The sequence below is a fragment of the Balaenoptera ricei genome, chromosome 4 (genome assembly GCF_028023285.1).
Source record: "Balaenoptera ricei isolate mBalRic1 chromosome 4, mBalRic1.hap2, whole genome shotgun sequence".
NCBI lineage: Eukaryota > Metazoa > Chordata > Mammalia > Artiodactyla > Balaenopteridae > Balaenoptera > Balaenoptera ricei.
The window spans coordinates 64,796,511-64,815,779 of record NC_082642.1 but is presented as its reverse complement, the minus strand read 5'-3'; the positions used below and the strand labels follow the sequence as shown (position 1 = coordinate 64,815,779).

The 19,269-nt window shown below is 36.4% G+C and overlaps 1 protein-coding gene across 3 annotated transcripts; it reads right to left on the bottom strand.

Moving 5' to 3' along the window:
• Positions 1-1,445: 1,445 nt before the first annotated feature.
• Positions 1,446-18,228, bottom strand: MYNN (myoneurin). 3 transcript variants are annotated; one of them, XR_009502855.1, is made up of 9 exons: positions 17,588-18,228; positions 16,405-16,701; positions 10,812-11,602; positions 9,933-10,092; positions 7,934-8,112; positions 6,957-7,040; positions 5,812-5,898; positions 3,718-4,032; positions 1,446-2,078 (listed from the first exon to the last, which is right to left on the bottom strand). XR_009502855.1 is itself a non-coding variant. In XM_059920497.1 (8 exons), exons 1-8 carry the CDS (start codon positions 17,803-17,805, stop codon positions 3,776-3,778), a joined length of 2,073 nt encoding a protein of 690 aa, XP_059776480.1. In that variant the 5' UTR covers positions 17,806-18,227; the 3' UTR covers positions 3,354-3,775. The 3 variants fall into 3 exon arrangements, 2 of the variants coding, with proteins under 2 accessions (XP_059776480.1, XP_059776481.1); XM_059920497.1 differs by lacking the exon at positions 1,446-2,078 and having other exon boundaries at positions 3,354-4,032; positions 17,588-18,227; XM_059920498.1 differs by lacking the exons at positions 1,446-2,078; positions 6,957-7,040 and having other exon boundaries at positions 3,354-4,032.
• Between the last annotated feature and the right edge of the window lie 1,041 nt (positions 18,229-19,269).

The following is a 19,269-nucleotide window of genomic DNA, read 5'->3' as shown; positions in this document are numbered from 1 at the left end:
ATCTAACCCCACTCTTTCAGCACAGGCTAAAGGTAGAGGACTATTTCAAGGTGGTATAGATACAGTGCTAGATGTGTCTTTGATTCCTATCTCTGCCACCACCTTTCAGACTTTCTGTCCATTCTCCCTACCTCAGTCAGCTGTGTACAAATTCCTCCCATTAGCCATCTCCTCTTGTTTGCCTATCCAGGGGAGTAACAGCCCTTTCTCTGTCCACTCAACTTCCATTGACTGCTCAGCATTTCCTTTCTTTCCTTCCTCCACTGTAACACTTGGCATTCAGGCTTGTCTTTCGCACTTGACTGTAAACTTAAAAGAGGAGATTATCTTATTCATCTTTACAGCTGTATGTATTCTGATTTCAGTAATTTTCCAGCATTTGAAATAATGGCCAGATATTTTAATCCAAATATCTGATTCACATCCATGGTGTTTATTTCAGTATATTCTTGAAATTAAATACCCTATTTCTGAATGATTACTGTGTTTACATGATAATTATCTAAATTCCTTAAGCAAATACACCAAACCTCTGTTCAGTGAAGGGGGGCAGGGTTTGTAGAGGACAGACGAGTAGACCATATCACTGTCTCAAGAAATGCTCCAATAAGTAAATATCGGTATTGTTCATATATAACGAGTAAAAATGTAGAATTTACAGAAATTGCATTAAAGTACAATTTCTTTTTATTTGGTGGTATTTCTAACCAAGTTCTAAAGACTCAAAATCTCTGAGTAAAAAGTGAAAAGTTATATCAAGAGCTTCATTTATCAAGAGCCCACAGAGAGACTTCCCTGGCAGTCCAGTGGTTAGGACTCTGCACTTTCACTGCCGAGGGCCTGGGTTCAATCCCTGGTCGGGGAACTAAGATCCCTGCAAGCTGCGTGGCGTGGCCAAAATAAAAAAGAAAAATAGAGCCTACATATCACATATCAAGAGCCCAAAGGAAGAACAGCAAGAAAAGTTTAGGATAATAGTTCTCAATGTTTGGTATGCATTAAGATCACCTATGGAGCTTTTCAGCATGTTCTGGAGATTGTCTGATTCAGAGGGCCTAAGGTGGGGTGGGGCTTGGACACCACTATTTTTAAACTATGTTTCTGATATGCATCAAATGTCAGTTACTGTTCTAGGATATTTTAAAAAATGAGTACATGTAGATTGTGTTTATAAAAGCATATTTCAACTACTCTCATTTGCACAACTGCTGTAGAAATGAAACATACAGAAAAGTGACACACTATTGTTGCAAGAGAACTGACAGAACCTTTTCTTTTGAAAAAAATAAAACCATTTTCTAAGATCTGTCTATCAAAATCATTCTATGAAATTAAACATAAAACAAATACCAGCAAAAAATCATTTATATATAATCTATGGTTTTTTAAAAAGCCTAAAATCTAACGATACAGAAAGAATAATCTAATACAAATACAAAACAAAATTAATTTAGAAAATAATTTCTCAATAAGATGTTCAGCATCCTAAAAAGACTTTAAAAAAACTTAGCAATACTTACATAATTAATAGAACTTTCCCAAAACACTGCATTGTAGCAAATATATTTAAAGATGAATTTAACTGATAATTGTGAGTGTTACAATGATAGCAAATACAACTAAAATATATGCATATTATGATAAAGAATAATACAGCATTATGAGAAGAATGACAAGACAAAGATACTCAGTCTTCAAGCTTTCTTTACATGTCATTCTGGAAGAGCGTCAAGCCATGTCAATTTAAAATAAAATTATTTTAGCTAAGAAGCAGATAATGTGATGAAGAAAAGACAATAAATCAACTTTAGTCACTCCAATCCAATAATCCTAAAAATAATAAATTTAAAGGCTAATTTATGTAAAGGCAAATGCTAATTATCATGTTAGAGGAAATTTGGTAAATACTACCCTTACAGAATTATGACATCACTATAGCAGTTTTTAAAAAGAAATTTTGTTCATTAGATGCTTGGATTAATGAAGATGTGAATTAAATATAGCCTCTCCATTTCAGCAGACTTCTTAAAAAGGCTGAGTCTTAATTTTCTTTAATTTCTTCACATTCCAATAAATTCCTATTGAATTTAAGCCAGAATAGATTAGTTGAACATTTTTATAACTTTATAAATTGTATTTAAACCCAGTATATTAAATTAATACATATGCATAATTAGATTTCTTAGATAAATTAAATACTAAATTTGATGTATGTTATACAAAGGCAATATTTCAAACTCTATTTAATTAAGTCAATCCCACTGGTGGCAATTTATTGTAAAAATGCTGCATGTGCTGTAAAATGGTGATGATCTGTACAGTTTAGAAGAATTTAGTTTTATTAAGTCTTCTACTTGGTTCCTATGACTAGGAACCCCAGAGAAAATACAACTAAAGAAATCAATACCAATAGAAAATACATTAATTTTGTTACAGGTGTAGTTTAAAAGCAGAAAACAAATGATGCACAGCAGAAATAAGAAATAATGTCACCATGGTGTTTGATCAGCAGTATAGGAACTGACTTTGAGGAACTGATAATTTACTGTCCAAAGATTAGGCAGTGAAATAAATCAATATGTGGGAAAAATGGGAGGGGGAAGAGTGGTAGTAAATATCAGAATAAATCTGAATTTTCTCAGTTCATTTGGAAGGAAAAGGACTACTGTGAAACTACAACCACCATGAACTGTTGTGGTTTAATCTATAAAAATTTAAAACTCGAAACTTTCAGAAAACTCAAGTATAAAATATTTAATAAACTGGCTTTCTGATAACTCAAATGTTCACTTATAATTGAAGTTAATTTCTTAACTATTTATGAATATAATGTATCAAGTTCAGAAGACAAGTGTTTTATACTATGCATTGTTTCTATTTAGAAAATTCTTTTTAGGATTTTATATTTTAAAAAGTGCATAAGAATATAAGAGAGGCTTATCAAAAATTTTCAAAACTCAGTATATTTTCCTCATCTCCAGTAATCTAGAAACCTATTAAAACAATCTGCATCAAATCTGAAACTGTCTTTAATAAGATAAAAACACCAAATATCTATTTAAAATTCATTTTGAAAATGTAGTCTCAGATAATTCAAATCAAAAGTACTGACCATTGGTTTTATCCAGAATACTGAGTTCTAAATGAACAAAATTTATATATAGTTTTCTAGTTTTTAAGAGAAGCACTTTTTGTTTCATTAGAAAAGTTATTACCTCCAATGGACTATATTAATAGAGAAATAGCACAATTCTTACTCAGTACCTAAATTTTCTTAGGCAGAGATAACAAATTTTTTTCCCCCATAGTTTATGTACTGGTCTACGGGGCTTAGTAACAGCACCACTCTTGGGCTGATACTATTATGGATTTTGTTTAAATTTTGAGGGGAAGAAAATAAACACATCCCATAGGTCATAAGTGAATCATAAACTGATAGATTCCGCTTCAGTAAATGAAAGGCAATTCTAAAATGAAAATAAATATGGAATTAAGGCAGCTCTAAAAGATAGTAAAACTTATCCACCCCAAATAGTGCTACTGTAGTATAATTCATTCCTTTAAAAGCTGTGTGTATAATGTAGACATAAAAGCCAAATATCAAAATAAGCATTGCACAATTATGATGCAGCATCAGGTGCTTTTACTTCAGTGAATGAAAAATAATGGCCACAACTCAAATGAAGGGTTCATTTAATATGAATATATGCACCTTACCAGAGATGTTTATGTTTACTACCAGAGACGATTTAGCAATTCCATATTCCTCACAAAGTCAGTATAATTGTTGTAAAAAAATCAATTGTGGTTCTGAATACCCGTTCACAGTTGACCTCAACAATGTATCTGATGTAGGAGACTGATTATCTGTGACAGGCAGAAGCATGTGGTGGTCCTCAGTCCCAAGTGGAAGAGTTAGTGGTAAAGTCATATCAGAAGGCTTCACATCCAAAGTTTCTGATAAAGGACTTTTTTGTATGGAATCTTGTTCACTCAAGGGATGATCCTCTATACTGGAATCTAGAATTTTATCTGTACCCGAAATGGAAGGGAAAAAAATTCACCATCTTTAAAAACAAAACAAAAACCATGAGGAAGACTCAATCTATTTACCACCCCCAGAACTTGCATTCCAGCCCCACACCTTTAGTCACAGTTTCTTTTTTGCTGATTTGCCCTTCACATTATCTATACAAATCCATTATGGGCCTCAAGGTTAGGTTTAAGCACCATTATAAAAATGGACTTAATTGTGCTGGACCAGGGTAAGCTGTTTCCTATCTACTTTATCACTCATTTGTCAGTTTTTCATATACCACCTTGTGACATCTGTCTACCTTACTGGTATGTAACATTCTACTTAGGTGTGCCTTGAATGCTCAACAGACTATAAATTCCTTCAAAGTAAATGTCTAATTACACTTCTCTAATTCCTTCAAAGTACCTTATAATGCTACACACATAATAAGTACCCAGTTTGTTCACTGAATGTATTAATGAGTAGTTCATATTATTCTGTGAGTTCAAGTTCAGAGGTATGGCACTTTCATTTATTTTCAGAAGGAAGAAATTCTGTGTTACTCAAGGGAGTAATTACCCCACTGACTAAAGAAACATTTTTCCCTTCAAATTTTCCACTAGCTTTACCACGCTCTTCTCACTTCAAAGTACTGACATGATTTCAATCTCACCAACCTTGTTAGACAAAATTTCGTATTTGCTTTTTTAAAGTTATGATTGTTTTTGCCAGACTATTCTTCAGTTCAGCCAGCCAAGAATACAACTTGCGCTCTCTTGTTGCGATGACTCTCTTCACAATATTCTCTCTGCCTGGGATGAACGTTCCCTTTCCCATCTCCACCCTTTGAACTCTTCTCCACCTTTCAGTTTACCTAGAATTAAGCCTTTCCAATACTCACCTCAGAAGGACTTAATCTCTTCTTCAGTATTCTTGCATCTCTATTATATCCTGTATTTTGTGTTGTAATCAGTTATTTATTTAGATTTCTGGTCTCCCACACCAGATTGTAAGCTCTCCGAGGACTAGGACTACGCCTTGTTCAACTTCATATACCCTGCACAGTTATGTGTACTTTAGAGGTATTTAATAAATGCCTGTTGAATTAATGACTCACTGAAGTTTTCAGACATTACTACCTCAATCCTTATGATGTTTATATTTACTATCAAAGACTTACTATCATCTCTACACAGTGAAGAAGACTAGTGTTTTGTTTCTAATCATGACAGAAGGGTAAGCACAGTGAAACTTTCTCAAGGATTCATTTTAAATAACAGACTAAAAATTTTGTAGTCTGGCTTTCCATTTCATGCATCATAACAATTTGGGGATACCCGTTTCCCTATTTCCTCTTATACATTTTTGGACTAGCGTTCATGATGCTCCTTTCTTCGCATTAACTACAGTAAACCCCAGTTAACCTAGATTCTAGTATGGGAAAGAGTGATATATAGTTGTTTATGTATTCTCTCATTCTTGCAATTGTTCATATATCAGGTTTTTATTTATTTATTTATTTATTAACATCTTTATTGGAGTTTAATTGCTTTACATTCATATATCAGGTTTTTAAAGGAGGAAGTATTTCAAGCAATGTTTATTACAAGGTCAATATGGAAAGAAATTCAGAGTGAACTCATCTGAACATTATAAAGCTACCTTCCTCATATGTGTGCACCTAGTTTTTAAAAATATATATCTAATTTAAACTGTTACAATGTGTATCTCAACATTTTAAGGAATAGTACAAATATGAGAGCACCAAATTTTTAAAAAACAGAAGCATTTACCAGAATGGACTTTTGTTTTGTGCTTCTTTAAATTTTTAATATCTGTGTAAGAATTTCCACATAATTCGCAGATAAATGGTCTTTCTCCTGAAAAACAAGTTAAAAAATTAAAATCTCAGTATTTCAGAAGCTGCTAAGGCAAAAATATCAATGTTCACGAACACAATGCAAACATTATATTGTTTAAATTTAGTTTCAAATTACCATTTTAATCTCTTGGTTCTAATATAGTGAAATGAAAACTTCTATACACATAGGCACTCCTTTCCTTTATAATACAAAGCGTCCCTATTTCAAGGAAAAATCGAGCATTTTCACTAACAGAACCTTCAAACTAAAAAAAACTTACTTTTTTATTTCTATCAGACATTTAGTGAGTGCCAATTATATGCCAGACTCTGGCTAAGAGATGTAGCTGGGGGAAAAATGCGTAATTATGGTTTCTGCTCTCAGGTAGCTTATAAATTAGAAAATCCTTTAAAAATACTCACAGAATAAAAATACTACAAAATTATAATTCTTCTGAAATAAGAACTGTTCATTGCTTTATAATGCAAAGTAAGGAACATGAGGATATAGAAGTTGCCAATAAACTTATTAACTGTTTACTAGGTGCTCACACTATACTAGATAGGAATTACAAGAAATAACTATTAGAAAGAAAAAGAACAGTACATTTTCAAAGTGGTGTTCTCCTTTGTTTTAAAAATTTTTGTGTATTTCATATTTTCTTCATACTACTTATATACTACCTTTTACAATAACCATGTCAATATTAAAATATATTCCTAAAACGTGCATACTGAACACTGTTTAATAAGAAAATCTGATATTATCTTGGTATTATCTATTCCTTTTCATTTTTTGGTATTATCTGTGTAATTTTATCCAAATCATTTAAAAACCATTGATTATCTGGCACACTTCTTAGAAAATCTACACAATTCTTGACCAAATTTAATCCATAATCCAAACAACTAAAAAACCAAAAATAAACAAATAAAAAGTTGATATTCATACATTAAAATATAGCTACAGTTAGAGTATGATTAGATACCATATAGTCCATAATGGTTTAAAGTCAAGGTTTACATAAAAAGAAATTAGAGAGAACAAAAAATAATACGTTCTCCCTAAACACAGACCTGTATGGGATCGAAAGTGTTTGTTGAGCTCTCCTGAGGAAATAAAACTTTTCCCACAAATACCACATATGTATGGTTTTTCACCTAGATGGAAAATAAAAGATAGCGAAGTGGTGTACTATACCAATATAATATTTATCAATTACAATAATCTAAAGTAAGCTGTTCTAAAATATTATTTAAATTAAAACCTCTTTGTATTGTATTTTAGAGGTATTTTCAGTGTGATCCAACTTAAATGAACATTAGTAATTACTTTACGCTGTTCATGTAACCTGATGCTTTTCATATAATAAAACTTTCTCCAAATATCCTTCTAGTAGACTAGAGGTGGGCAAGAAGTCTGATTTTTATATAATTAAAAACATGAAAATTCATCAATCCATATTTCAATTTTTGCTGTCTATAAGATTATTAAAGGGGAATAAAATCATTTAGGAAAGATCTATTAAAAAATTACCCTACAAAAAAATGAAAATTTTTGAACAACAGGTTTTGCTTCAAAATTGATACTTTGGGTTTGAAGTATCTATTTAATTTGCAAATCTTACAATGTCTGTGTAGAAAAAGTCCTAAGAAGTTATTAAATCAACGTTCTCCCCAAACTCACCCCAACCCCTTAACTTTACAGTTTTATCCAAGGGAAATGAAGCTTCAAGACCCTAAAGAGTTCTTCTAAGGTCATAAAAAATGTCTTATTAACTCAAGTTTATATATTTTCAAAATTATCTGATTTTAATGTATATAAGTTACATGATAAAAAAATTTCACCCACTGTGTATTATTCTAGAAAATAAGTCTGCTTTTATATCTAATATTTATGTGAAAATCAGAAACACAAAAAGCTTCAAGAAGCACAGACACAACAGATATATAACTACAAAGCCTGTAACCTACTTTTTGTAAAGGCTCAATTTCCCTTTTTCTTTTATTTACAACTTTCCTTATTTTAAGCCATCTCTGTGTCAAATTCTTACCGGTATGTTTTCGAGAATGAGTAATAAGAGAACTAGAGACAGCAAATGCCTTCCCACAGGTGTCACACACATAAGGCTTTTCTCCCGTATGCCTTCGAACATGATAGGTCAATGTGCTGGCTTGGGCAAATCGCTGTCCGCACCTATCACATACATATGGCTTCTCTCCACTATGCTTCCTATTAGTAAATAAATATAAAGATACATGTTGGCAAGTAAAACAATCTGAGGATCACGCCACACAGCAAACATTTTTCATACAATTCTTCATGCAGTATCTCATTTCATCTTAACAGATCAACAGTATGTGTTTAAAATCAAGTTTTCAATGTATACTGTCAAGAATAAATGTTTTGGTTTTCAAAACATTAGTTCTGAGATTAGTTCAAAGTTTTGCCATCAGCCTTATGTGGTAGTCAAGTGTGCCCATAATACTGCAGGCAATTATTTTTGTCTGTCCATTCACTCACTCTTCAAAACTCTTTCCTCAAACCTTCAGCACCTCCTCACCTATCCTCACTCTCAGCTGATGTCCTTGCTTCCTGTTTCACTGAGAAAAATTTAAGCAATCAGAAGTAAACTTCTACCACACAAATCTCCACCTATAGGCATCTGTATCTATAGAGTTTGCTTTTCTTAACTCTAATATGAGAATGACAGTTCTTCTGAATCCAACTACTCCAGTTTATATACTTAAGATACTATCCTCCTTGCCTACTCAATGATGACTCTTGCAGTTTCCTCCATCCTATATCATCTAGTTTCACCACCCCTTTGGATCGTAGCATACAAATATACTGATACATCTCCCATCTTAAAAAAAATAAAAAAAGACCCCTGACCTTACTTGCTCCTCTATTTTCTGTTCCCCTTTAGTAAAATCTTGAGTCTCCAATGGTTCTACTTTCATTTCTTCTCTACTAGCCTCTGCTAACACTGCTTTTGTCAAAACCACTGCTAACCTCTCACTTTGCCAAATCCAATAGTCAATTCTCACTCTTAAATCTCCCTATCATCAGAATTTGACACAATGATTACTCCCTCTGAAATCATTTCCTCCACCTGGATTCCAAGACAGCCCAATCTTCTGGTTTGCCCCTATATTGGTTGTTCCTTCCTAGTCACTTATAATGACTTGCCCATCTCCCAGAACTCTTAGTTAGTGCGCCTTATGACTCCATCCTTTGATCTTTTTTATCCATCTTCATTCTCTTGGTGACCTCATCTAATGTTATGACTTTAAATACTATCTACTCAAACCAGTCCCCTGACTTCCAGACTTAGATAACCAACTATCTAATGCACGTTTCCATTCAGATGTCTAATAGTCATCTCAAATTTAACATGATCAGAACTCTACTCCTACATAAACTGCTTTATCCACAAATCTCCACTTCAGTTAATGGTAATTCTATCTTTTCAGATGCTCAGGCTCAAAACTTGAGAATCATTTTTAATTCTACTCTTCTTTTTTTCTTTCATACCCCACATCCAATGTGCAGCAAATTCTGTTTGTTGTACCTTTAAAATACATCCAGAATCTGACTACCACTTATCTCTTCCACTGCTCTCTCTCTGACCTGAACCACTGTCACTCTCACTTGGGTTTTATCTATAGCTTCCTAACTGGTAACTTTGCTTCCACTCTTGCAGTCCTACAAGCTTTTGCTTAACATAGCATGCATAGTGATCCTCTTACCATGCAAGCAGGATCACATCACTTACTTCTCATTCTCAAGAGTAAAAGCTTCATAATGACCTACAAAACCTTCACCATCTGGACACCCTAACACCACTCGGATCTTATTTCCCTCCCCCACTTATTCCTCTCCAGGCACCATGGCTCCCTTGCGGTTCCTTCACTGTGCTGAGAATACTGTGTGGTGGTACCACAATTAGAACTCTACTGTCCTGAATTCTCATACAATAGTCTATTTAAGGCTATAGTGAATGACAGACTCAAAGATCAAACATCTGTTTTTTTTGTTTTTATTTTTACCTTGCATGAATCTTGAGATTGCTAGAAGTTGCAAATTGTAAATTGCACACATCACATTTATAGGGTTTTTCCTCACCATGATGCATGCGACTATGGAAGACTAGCTGGCATTTCTGAGCAAATCCTTTATCACACAATTCACATTTGTATGGCTTCTCACCTAAAAGTAAATAAAATTTATATTTAGAAGGAAATACTGTTTTAGTTGCTTAAGCCATACAAGCTTTCAAAAGAGTTCATCAACAGTACTAGTTTCAGTATTCAGAAAATATTAACTCTAGAAGTAAAAAAGCAAATAGGATATTTTTCCAGATTGATTACTGAAACCACCAGTAGAGTTAAAAGAAATTAGTGTTTCTTAGTGCATAATAGTGAAAAGTGATCAATGAGAGAAATACATAATGCATCTTAAAAAGCACAAATCTAAGTGTACCAATAAAGGTAAATATAGAGGCTGAGGAAGGAATGTATATATAATTTATGTTCAGAAGTTCGACAAAGAAGCAGGTGGTGAGATGTGTTGGTAAAATCTGAGAATCAGCCTGAGTTGTAATTACTTCTTATCAGTTTCAATATATTGTCTGTTAAATATTTAGCAAGGTAGAACTAAATTTATGCTCATTTTGTGAGGGAAAATGGTTTAAAGAATTCACACACTGGGACTTCAGAGTATCAGTTACAACAAAACAAATAGCCATTAAATACTTGGTCACAATTACAAAGACATTTTCAAGTCTAACATGCTCAATACTTTTATGAATACAAGTACATAACCAAATTTTGGTCACAAACAGTCAACAATGTATGTTAATATGTTTATAAAAATATTATTTCAGTCACAATATAAAAACAATTATACTTTCCATGAACCACTCTTACCTGTATGAGTTCTTACATGCGTTTTCAGCTGGTTACATTGGGTAAATGCCTTTCCACACAAGTGGCAGACATAAGGTTTGACTCCTTTATGTATTCTCATGTGCCTTCGCAAGCTGCTGGCTTCTGAAAACACTTTCCCACACGTGTTACACATTGGTTTGGCCTTGGAATACCTCTGATCCAGCTCTTCCCCGGAGCTCTCCAGCTCGTAAGAGTTCTTGACACTGGCTATGTTAGACATAGAGTGTTCTTTCAGAGCACAGTTTGGCTGTGATTTTCCACGTTTCCGTTTCACTGTAACAGTTTGCACAATATCTTGTGCTGGAAAAGTATTTTCCACAACTGATGTCAACTCAAGTTCTGAATTATTTCTTTGTGCAACTTGTTCTATTACAGGCGTGGACAATTTATTTGCATCTAGATATACTTCAACAGATGCATTCTCTAAAATGTCACTGGGATATTGCACTGTTTTATTCTGCCCTGTTTTCTGGGAGTTGAAGGGCTTCTTCTTCTTTTTAGTTTGAGATGACTTCTTTGCTAAAGCCCCTTGTTTAGGATTTGCCTGAACTAAATCTGTAGACCCTTCTGATTTCTCCCGACTGTTATAATCTCGTAGAGTAAGGAGACAAGTCTGTTGATTCAATTCAATGTTTCCGGTAATACTAGATATCTCTGTAGAAGAGGGATTAGCAATAAAAGCAAAATCTTCCATCTTTATTTTACATTTAGTGACCACCTCTTCCACTTTGAGATAGTCAGCAGCCTGATGGATTTCTTTAACATTCCAACTGTAAGGAAACAAGGCTAAATGACAATGTTCTGATCAAAGAAAACACGTTTTGAAACAGAGCTACACAAGTATTTCTGTCTTTTAAAGACCTAATGAAGTAGAATGATACAAAAGGCCTAAGAGAACAAATTTATAAAAAATTTATTCACTCAGAATGTTTAGGCAAAAATCTCCAGTTTTACAGAACTTGAAAAGATGAAAAGTAATGGATTATTCATATGTACAACCATGGAAAAACAAAATGTTAAAATTTCTACGTGTTAAGAAAACAGTTGGAACACAAAAGTGGCTGTTAGCAACTTACTGCCTCCTCCCATTTCTCCTGAGGCCTCTTCAGATACCAAGCAACTTTTCTGGACTGGAAACAAGAAGAGTCTAAAGAAATTATTATCTTCCTCTGCTCCCCTGTGAGGGACTTCAACTGCACTTCTCAGACTTTCCTGTGCATGTGAATCACCCAGGGATTTGTTAAATGTAGATTGATTCAGTAGGTCTGCTTTGGGGCCTGAGCATCTGCATTTCTAACGTATGCCCTGGTGATGCCAATGCTGATGGTCCATGGATCACATTTGGAAGAACAGGGTTTTAGAATGCACTAAGCTCTCTCTAGCAACCTTCCCAGCTTTTTTGTGTGTGATCCCCAACCCAAATTAGCTGGAGAGTTTGTCATGTTAGAGTTATGTAGAAAAGATTAATGTTCAACATTCCAATCAATATTTACTGAGCATTTCACTTTATAAAATGCTTAATCTGCCGACTCAGGAGCCCGCAGTGTGGGGTGGGGTAGGGTGGGCAGCTGCCCATTAGACCAGCAGAGCGGGACTGCAGGGGTGCGGCCCTCCCTCCCATGGCCTTCTGTTCAGATACCCAAGGGGCCCATGTGCACCCCTGGGATCACATGGCCGAACACAGGACCCCAGAGGTTTCCAGAGTCTCTGCCTACCAGGGAGGCTGGGGCGGCCCTGCCGGCCCACCTCTGAGCAGAGCATCCCCAGATGGGGCAGAGCTGCATATGGCTGGGCTAGACAGGGAGCGGTGGGGCAGTGGGCTCGGGAAGGGGCTGAGGGTAGCAGACAGGGTGTTGCCTCCTGCCTGCAGGTGGGGAGCACCCTGACTGAGTGGGTGGCGAAGGGCTGGTCACCAGGCCCAGACCCCCAGCTCCTTTGGTTATAGGCTGACATCACAGTAGTGGCTCATGGGAAGCGGTTAGCTGGGAGGTCTGAGGCCTGGCTCACGGGGTCAGGGAGGAGCTGGGGGAAGCGGACAGTACCGCGAAGGCAGATAAAGGGCAGCAGCCTCAGGTTTCTGCCCCCGACTCCCCTGGTGTTTTCCAAGCCAAAGCCTGCAGCTTACTTTTTTAAAAAAATTTTTTAAAAAGAAAAGAAAAACAATTTATAAAAGCAAAAAATTAAAAATCTCCTTATTGTTAAATCTTTTAATATGTATTGTTATATGTACTGAATAAAATGTGAAAAGCAAAAAAAAGAAAAGAAAAAGCAAAAAAAAAAAAAAATTTACTGAGCATTTACCATGTGTGGTACTGAGAGCAATATTAAGAAATACCAAATAGTCTCTGCCCTCCAGAAGTTTACAATGTAGTGAAAGGCTGGCTGTTCAATTACGCTAGCAATGGCTCTGGATTACTAGCTGAATTAATTAGAATAAATCAGCATCTTTGGGTGCTTCAGTTTTCTTAGCTGTAAAGTCAGAGAGCTGAGTTGGTATTAACACTAAAAAATATGCCCTTTTAATTATCTGATGATGGATACATACATAAACATACACATACATACATACATACACACACACACACCCTCAAGTAACCTTCCTACTTGTCATTTTCCCCAGATATAATTTAATTCCTCAGAAAAATTAAGTAGATTTATAGGCTAGTTTGGAAACCTAATCACCACTTTTAGTGAACATTTTATTCTCTGGGAAAATCCATGCCAAGTTCCTAAACATACTACAAATAAACTTTTGGAAAATAATCTGTTTGTAAACTGACTCCCTTAGCTAAGAAAACAATACTTAAAATAGTCTTTTCTTATGGCCTTTGGCTATAATTCTGGAGCAAATAACGAACGATCTTTGTAATCAAGTTAACTCCCTGTTTGCAAAGATATAGCATGAATGCCCCAAACATAAATACAATCTTATTCATCTTCCATACAAAATGCTTTTTGCATGTATACAGCACTGTCACTCTCTAAAAACATTACGTTTCTTAAGCATTTTTATTGATTCTGCTACACAGTCTATTAAAATACAATAAATGAGAGTCCCTATTAGAATGAAAACCAAATTTACTCCATCACTTATTATACTTAGGTCTCAAATTATAATTGTGCTTAGTGCTTCATAAAATGAATCACCAACAAGGTGGGATAGCCTTTAAGACCAATACAAACTAGTACTGAGTCGCACACTAACTGTTCAGTACTGAAACAGTAATTCATACAAATTATTTATTTCACAGATAGCCTATAATCTGTTACAATTAAGAGAATCAGCATTTGTTTATGTCAATAACTGATCTGCTTTTGTTTATAAGCATGAAGTTAAAGTGCCTGCAAACTTGCTTTCACTTTTTGAATAGTCACTGAAAGTCATTTAATTACATATTGCCAGGTATATGGCTAACTGCTTTATATGAGTAATTATAATCCCCATTTTACATACAAATGAAGGATCAGAGGCCCAAAGAAGTTAAGTAACTTGCCCAAGATCACAGAGTGTTAGAACTAAGATTTGACCAAGGTAATCTAGCTCCTGAGTCCACTTAATTCTTTATTATTCTGTTTTCTTAATCACTAAGTTGTACAGACTTTCTAGTTTTGGTATATGTCTTCTCTTGCATTTGTGTCTGGGCTCAAACAATTGGCTCCCCATCTCCCCAGGAAAGATATGTATCAAAAAAGACTGAGCCAGGGACTTCCTTGGCAGTCCAGTGGTTAAGACTTCACCTTCTAACGCAGGGTGTGTGGGTTCAATTCCTGGTCGGGGAGCTAAGGTCCCACGTGCCTCGGGGCCAAAAAACCAAAACATAAAACAGAAGCAATGCTGTAACAAATTCAATAAAGACATTAAAAATGGTCCACATCAAAAAAAAAAAAAAAAAAAAAAAAGATTGAGCCAAACATCTGGCTCTTCTTCACACTGGTTTTTTGCATGAAGGCTCAAAGTAAGGCACTCTTCATTGTGTTCCCATCAGTTCAAGATTTTTGGCAAAGTTATTTGAGAAAAGGAAACCACTAAATTGAAGATCAACCAAAATTCACTGGTTTTGTGATTATTTTATATTATGTATTCTAAATTTTTAGATCAGAGGTACTTGTATAGCCAAATATTCAGTAAATTTAAATAACATCATATGACATTCATCTATGACACTGCTTTGTTCCTTTAATCAACTCACACAGAACTGACTCAAAAATTTCATTACATCAAAATTTAAAAGCAATTCCAAAGAGCATGAATGTTTCCTTTTCAATAGGATTAAGGAACATCCTAATTCCAGCTTTTCAAGAAGTATATTTCCACGATAAGCTGCAGTGTAAAGAGAGGGAAGAACTTTGCTTAATGTGTACATGCATATATCTATAGACATCATCTGGAAAACAATGAAAGAATATTTACCGAAGTGTTAAGAGTGGTTATCAGTGGGTGGCAGAATTTCAGGTGTTTCCTTTTTTGTTTTTTCCCTAATTTTTCTCCAATAAATGCGGAATTAATGGGCTTGTAGAGTAGGATAGAGAAGAGGAAATAAAGGAAGGAAAGTAATGTTCATTGGGAGGTAGTAAATCCTAAATCTTCACAGTAACAACCAATGTAATTATTATCATCTCATTTTTACAAATGGAGAAACTGAGGCCCAGAGAGGCTATATCTTGCTCAGAGACATGGTGACTTGACAGGCAAGATCTAATTCTAAAGCCCATAATCTTTCTATGTCAGATGATGATCTATTCATGTTTACACTTTCATAAAAGACGGAGAAAAGAAGACAGGAGTAAGTTGATTGGTTTCTCTTTCCTTTTATCCCCACCACCTTTTGCCCAACAATGAGTAAACGTATTAGTATTAATCTAATTATACAGTTCACCACATATGAAAGACACAAAATGCCTGCATTATCAGATTCCTCAGAACCTACTTCTTGTCAGTGCAGTGACAGCATTAAGCATCTCAGAGAAGCATCCTAGCATCTTAGACCAGACTTAAGCATTAGCACTGATAGCTCTACCAGGCAACAGGAGTCATGGCCATTAACAAGCCAATGAAGATATTTTCCCGAATCAAGATCAGGAAGAGGTCCTGCAGGTTGCTATTTATAGCTGGAAATGGGAGCACTATTAAAGGCACACAGAGATTCTTCCTTCTTTCTCCATCTATGCCTCCCCACCCCAAACACCTTAAGAGGTAGGGGATAGAGAGTGATAGAGAAGACCAGAGGAACATAAAGACCAAAAAGCAAGGGGAAATTGGAATTCAATTAAAATTCATCATATTTTGATCTTTAACTTTACATAACTGAAATCACAGGCTTTGTTTCAGTAGATAAATCAAATGTGTCAAAAACCATGCTTTAATCGTATTAACATCTGTACTTTTTGTGCTTATGAAATGTGGTCTGTTTATCTCAAATCAGAGACACTGACTTCTTTATTAAAAACAACACTGTGCACATCAATATTTGAAGACTCAGAGTTCAGGGACTAAATGGAAAAAAACTAATCTGCTTTAGCTCTAAAGACTATTGAGCAGCTTTTGTAAGTGGAAATAAAATGTGTACCTTACCTGTCAAGATTTAGAGTTCCTGTGTATATAAATTCCAACAGTTTCTGAAATCCATCAGCCTTCACCTGACTCTGATCAAGAAAGACATTGTTCTCTGAAGTGCTTCTGTAGATCGCACCAAAATACTCACTAAACGAGGCAAGCACATTCCTATGAGCTTTAAACTGGAATTCCCCAATTACTATGGTGCAGTCACAAAGAAAACCTGCTTCCCGTTGTTTGTTCAGTCTCTCTAAAAGGTGCTCACAGTGGTGCGAATACTGCATTTTGATATCAGAATCGAATTTTACCCTTGTTCTAAAAAACAAAAAGAAATAGTAAATCAGTAACCCTAAATTTCATCAAACTTTTCACCCAAGCAATTGGTGAGTGAAGAGACACAGAACATGAAATAAAGTCTGTTCTCATTTTATATCTCCAGAAAATTCTTATCAAACAGATATGAATAAAACTGCCGAAGGGATAAATGCCTTTCTAGCTTTTATTTCAGCTTGGTAAACTAACACAATCCTTTGGACACGTCAATAAATGGCGATGTGCGAAAACATTTTCCACAAAGTGGAAAAAAAAAAGCACCGCAAAATTTCACGCTTTTGCATCAGTTGAACCTTCAGACTTTCAAGCTCAGTAGGCACACGTATATTACGAAAAAAAATTAACAAACCACTAAGAAATGATTTTTTGGGACAAAGGGAGAAAGGACACGGTATGAGTTCTTTAAAACTGCTCTCAATCGCTTCTCGGCCTTTTGGCTAAGATCAAATGTAAAACTCTCAAATCATTGAAACCTGTTAGCTTCCTCGGAGCACAGTGGCTTCAAACGCAAGGTGGGCGCCCAGGGGGCGGAGAACGAGCAGGGCCAAGAGTTGTCAAAGGTTAGGTCACTCGCCCCAGGAGGCCACACCCCTCCCTACCCCGCCTCCACTCGAGGTGGCATCGGAGAGTGACTGCGAAAGCCGGTCTCCCCTGGCTTCCGCCTCCCTGCCCTTCGCCGAGCTCCCACTCCCGCGAATTCCCACAGCAGAGGTTGTGGCCAAGGCCAACACCGGGGCTGCCTCGCCCAAGCTTTCCACACTAACACCTTCACTCCGACCTGAGCGCGAACTCCAAGGAGCCTGCCCTCCAATGTCCCAGGGTCGAGAGAGAGCGGGGACAGCAGGCTGAGGGAGAAGACAGAACTCACCTATAGCAATCCAAAGGGGAACACAGTTTCCTCACTCTCTCTCCGCCATCTTGGAAGGACGTCACCGCGCCACGCTCCACCTCTCCCTTCTTCCTCCACGGCGACGTCACATCCGGCTCCGGGCATTCCGTGGCAACCCCGTAGGCTCTAGGACCTCGGAGGCCCGATGCCGGCCTGTGGGGAATAGTCTGGCGTACAGAGACACCGCTACCTAGCATGCCAGGAGCTAGGGAGAAACAGGGAGAGTCCTGGATACGAGATCTAAGGGCTCGCTCACAGCGCCACGCCTGTCTTCCTCATTCTGAGCATTCTGGTTGGAGGACAGTCGGCATCTCGCGCTCGGCCCGCATTGCGGGCCGATACTGAACCGCACTGAACCGCGCTGCACCGCGGGCCTCTTTCCAGGAGCCAAATGGCGCATTGCGTGCTGGGGCTTGTAGTTAGTTGCTCGTCTTCTCCCATCATCCTCCCCTTCCTTGAGGCCCCACGAGTAGGAACAGCTGCTTTGTGTACTCGGGCTCTGGGCCATGGGAATTTTTGAGCTGAAACTGATCACCCCTTTTTAGTTTACGTACCCGAAAGCTCTCGGGAACCCACGAGTCTTGTTTGCATCAGCCAACTGGAGCCCAGTTTCCAGGATACCCTTACGTGGTGATTGAAGTCTGAGCTATATGAAAGCGGAGCAAAGCAGTAGGGTACACTGGGCATGCGCGTGGGGAAAGGTGGGCTTTGTACCGGAAAGGGTTCTTCTGCGTCTGGACTAGAAAATTTTTAATACAATTATTTACATCGTATTCAGATTTTGTGCAGTGAGGGAAAGGGGTGCCAGTTATCTGCGTAATATAAAAAGACGCAGAAACGGTAAGATAAGTCGTGCTGATATGTTAGGGTGAATTCTTTCATACTACCCGCGGACAATATAATCTAAGAAAACCAAAATGTCAACATTTTTTCTTGTTAAAAGTTGTGGCACAGGGAGCTCAGCTCGGTGCTCTGTGATGACCTAGATGGGTGGGATTGGGGGGTGGGGTGGGAGGGAGGTCCAAGGGATGGGGAGAATATATGTATATATCCTGATTCATGTAGCTGATTTCACTTCGTTGTACTGCAGAATCTAACAAAACATTGTAAAGCAACTATACTGCAATTAAAAAAAAAAAAGTTGTGTCAGGACCACAGGAAATTTACTCGTGATTTTATATTAAAGGACAGTCTCAACTTGAATTTATTCTTTTCTCTCTTGAGATTTTTTACAACCAGATTCTGTTTGCTCTCTTTGTAAATTCTTTCTTGCCGGTAAGAATCATGTTTGTGAAAAAACCCACAACGGTTAGGTTTATAAGAAAAAAAAATGAGGCTGGTTCTTTCTTGATTTCATCTTTATGAATATAATTTTTTTCTGATTCCACTTTATTTTTGTCAGAATCCTTTTCAGTAATTTATTAATTCAGAAATATTTGTCTTTACTATGTGTCAAACAGATACTAAGAATATGGAAAAAGCATAAAACATGGTCACTGGCGTTTAGAGAAATCAGCAATCTCAGGGGGAAAACTAATGGAAAACCAAATGACTTGTAATACAAAGAGTGCTGGGGGCAACAGGGCTTATTTTTTACGCGGTGTTTGATTACCCTTACTAGGCTGTACATTATATCATTTTTTCAGTATCAGGTTGTGAGT

Excerpts from the sequence above, each read along its gene's own strand:
- MYNN (XM_059920497.1), bottom strand. The coding sequence starts at position 17,805 with ATGCTAGGTAGCGGTGTCTCTGTACGCCAGACTATTCCCCACAGGCCG. Across the intron at positions 8,113-9,932 it reads AATCTCAAGATTCATGCAAG|GAAGCATAGTGGAGAGAAGC; the intron begins GTAAAAATAAAA and ends ATTTACTAATAG. Across the intron at positions 7,041-7,933 it reads TCATTCTCGAAAACATACCG|GTGAAAAACCATACATATGT; the intron begins GTAAGAATTTGA and ends TTTTCCATCTAG.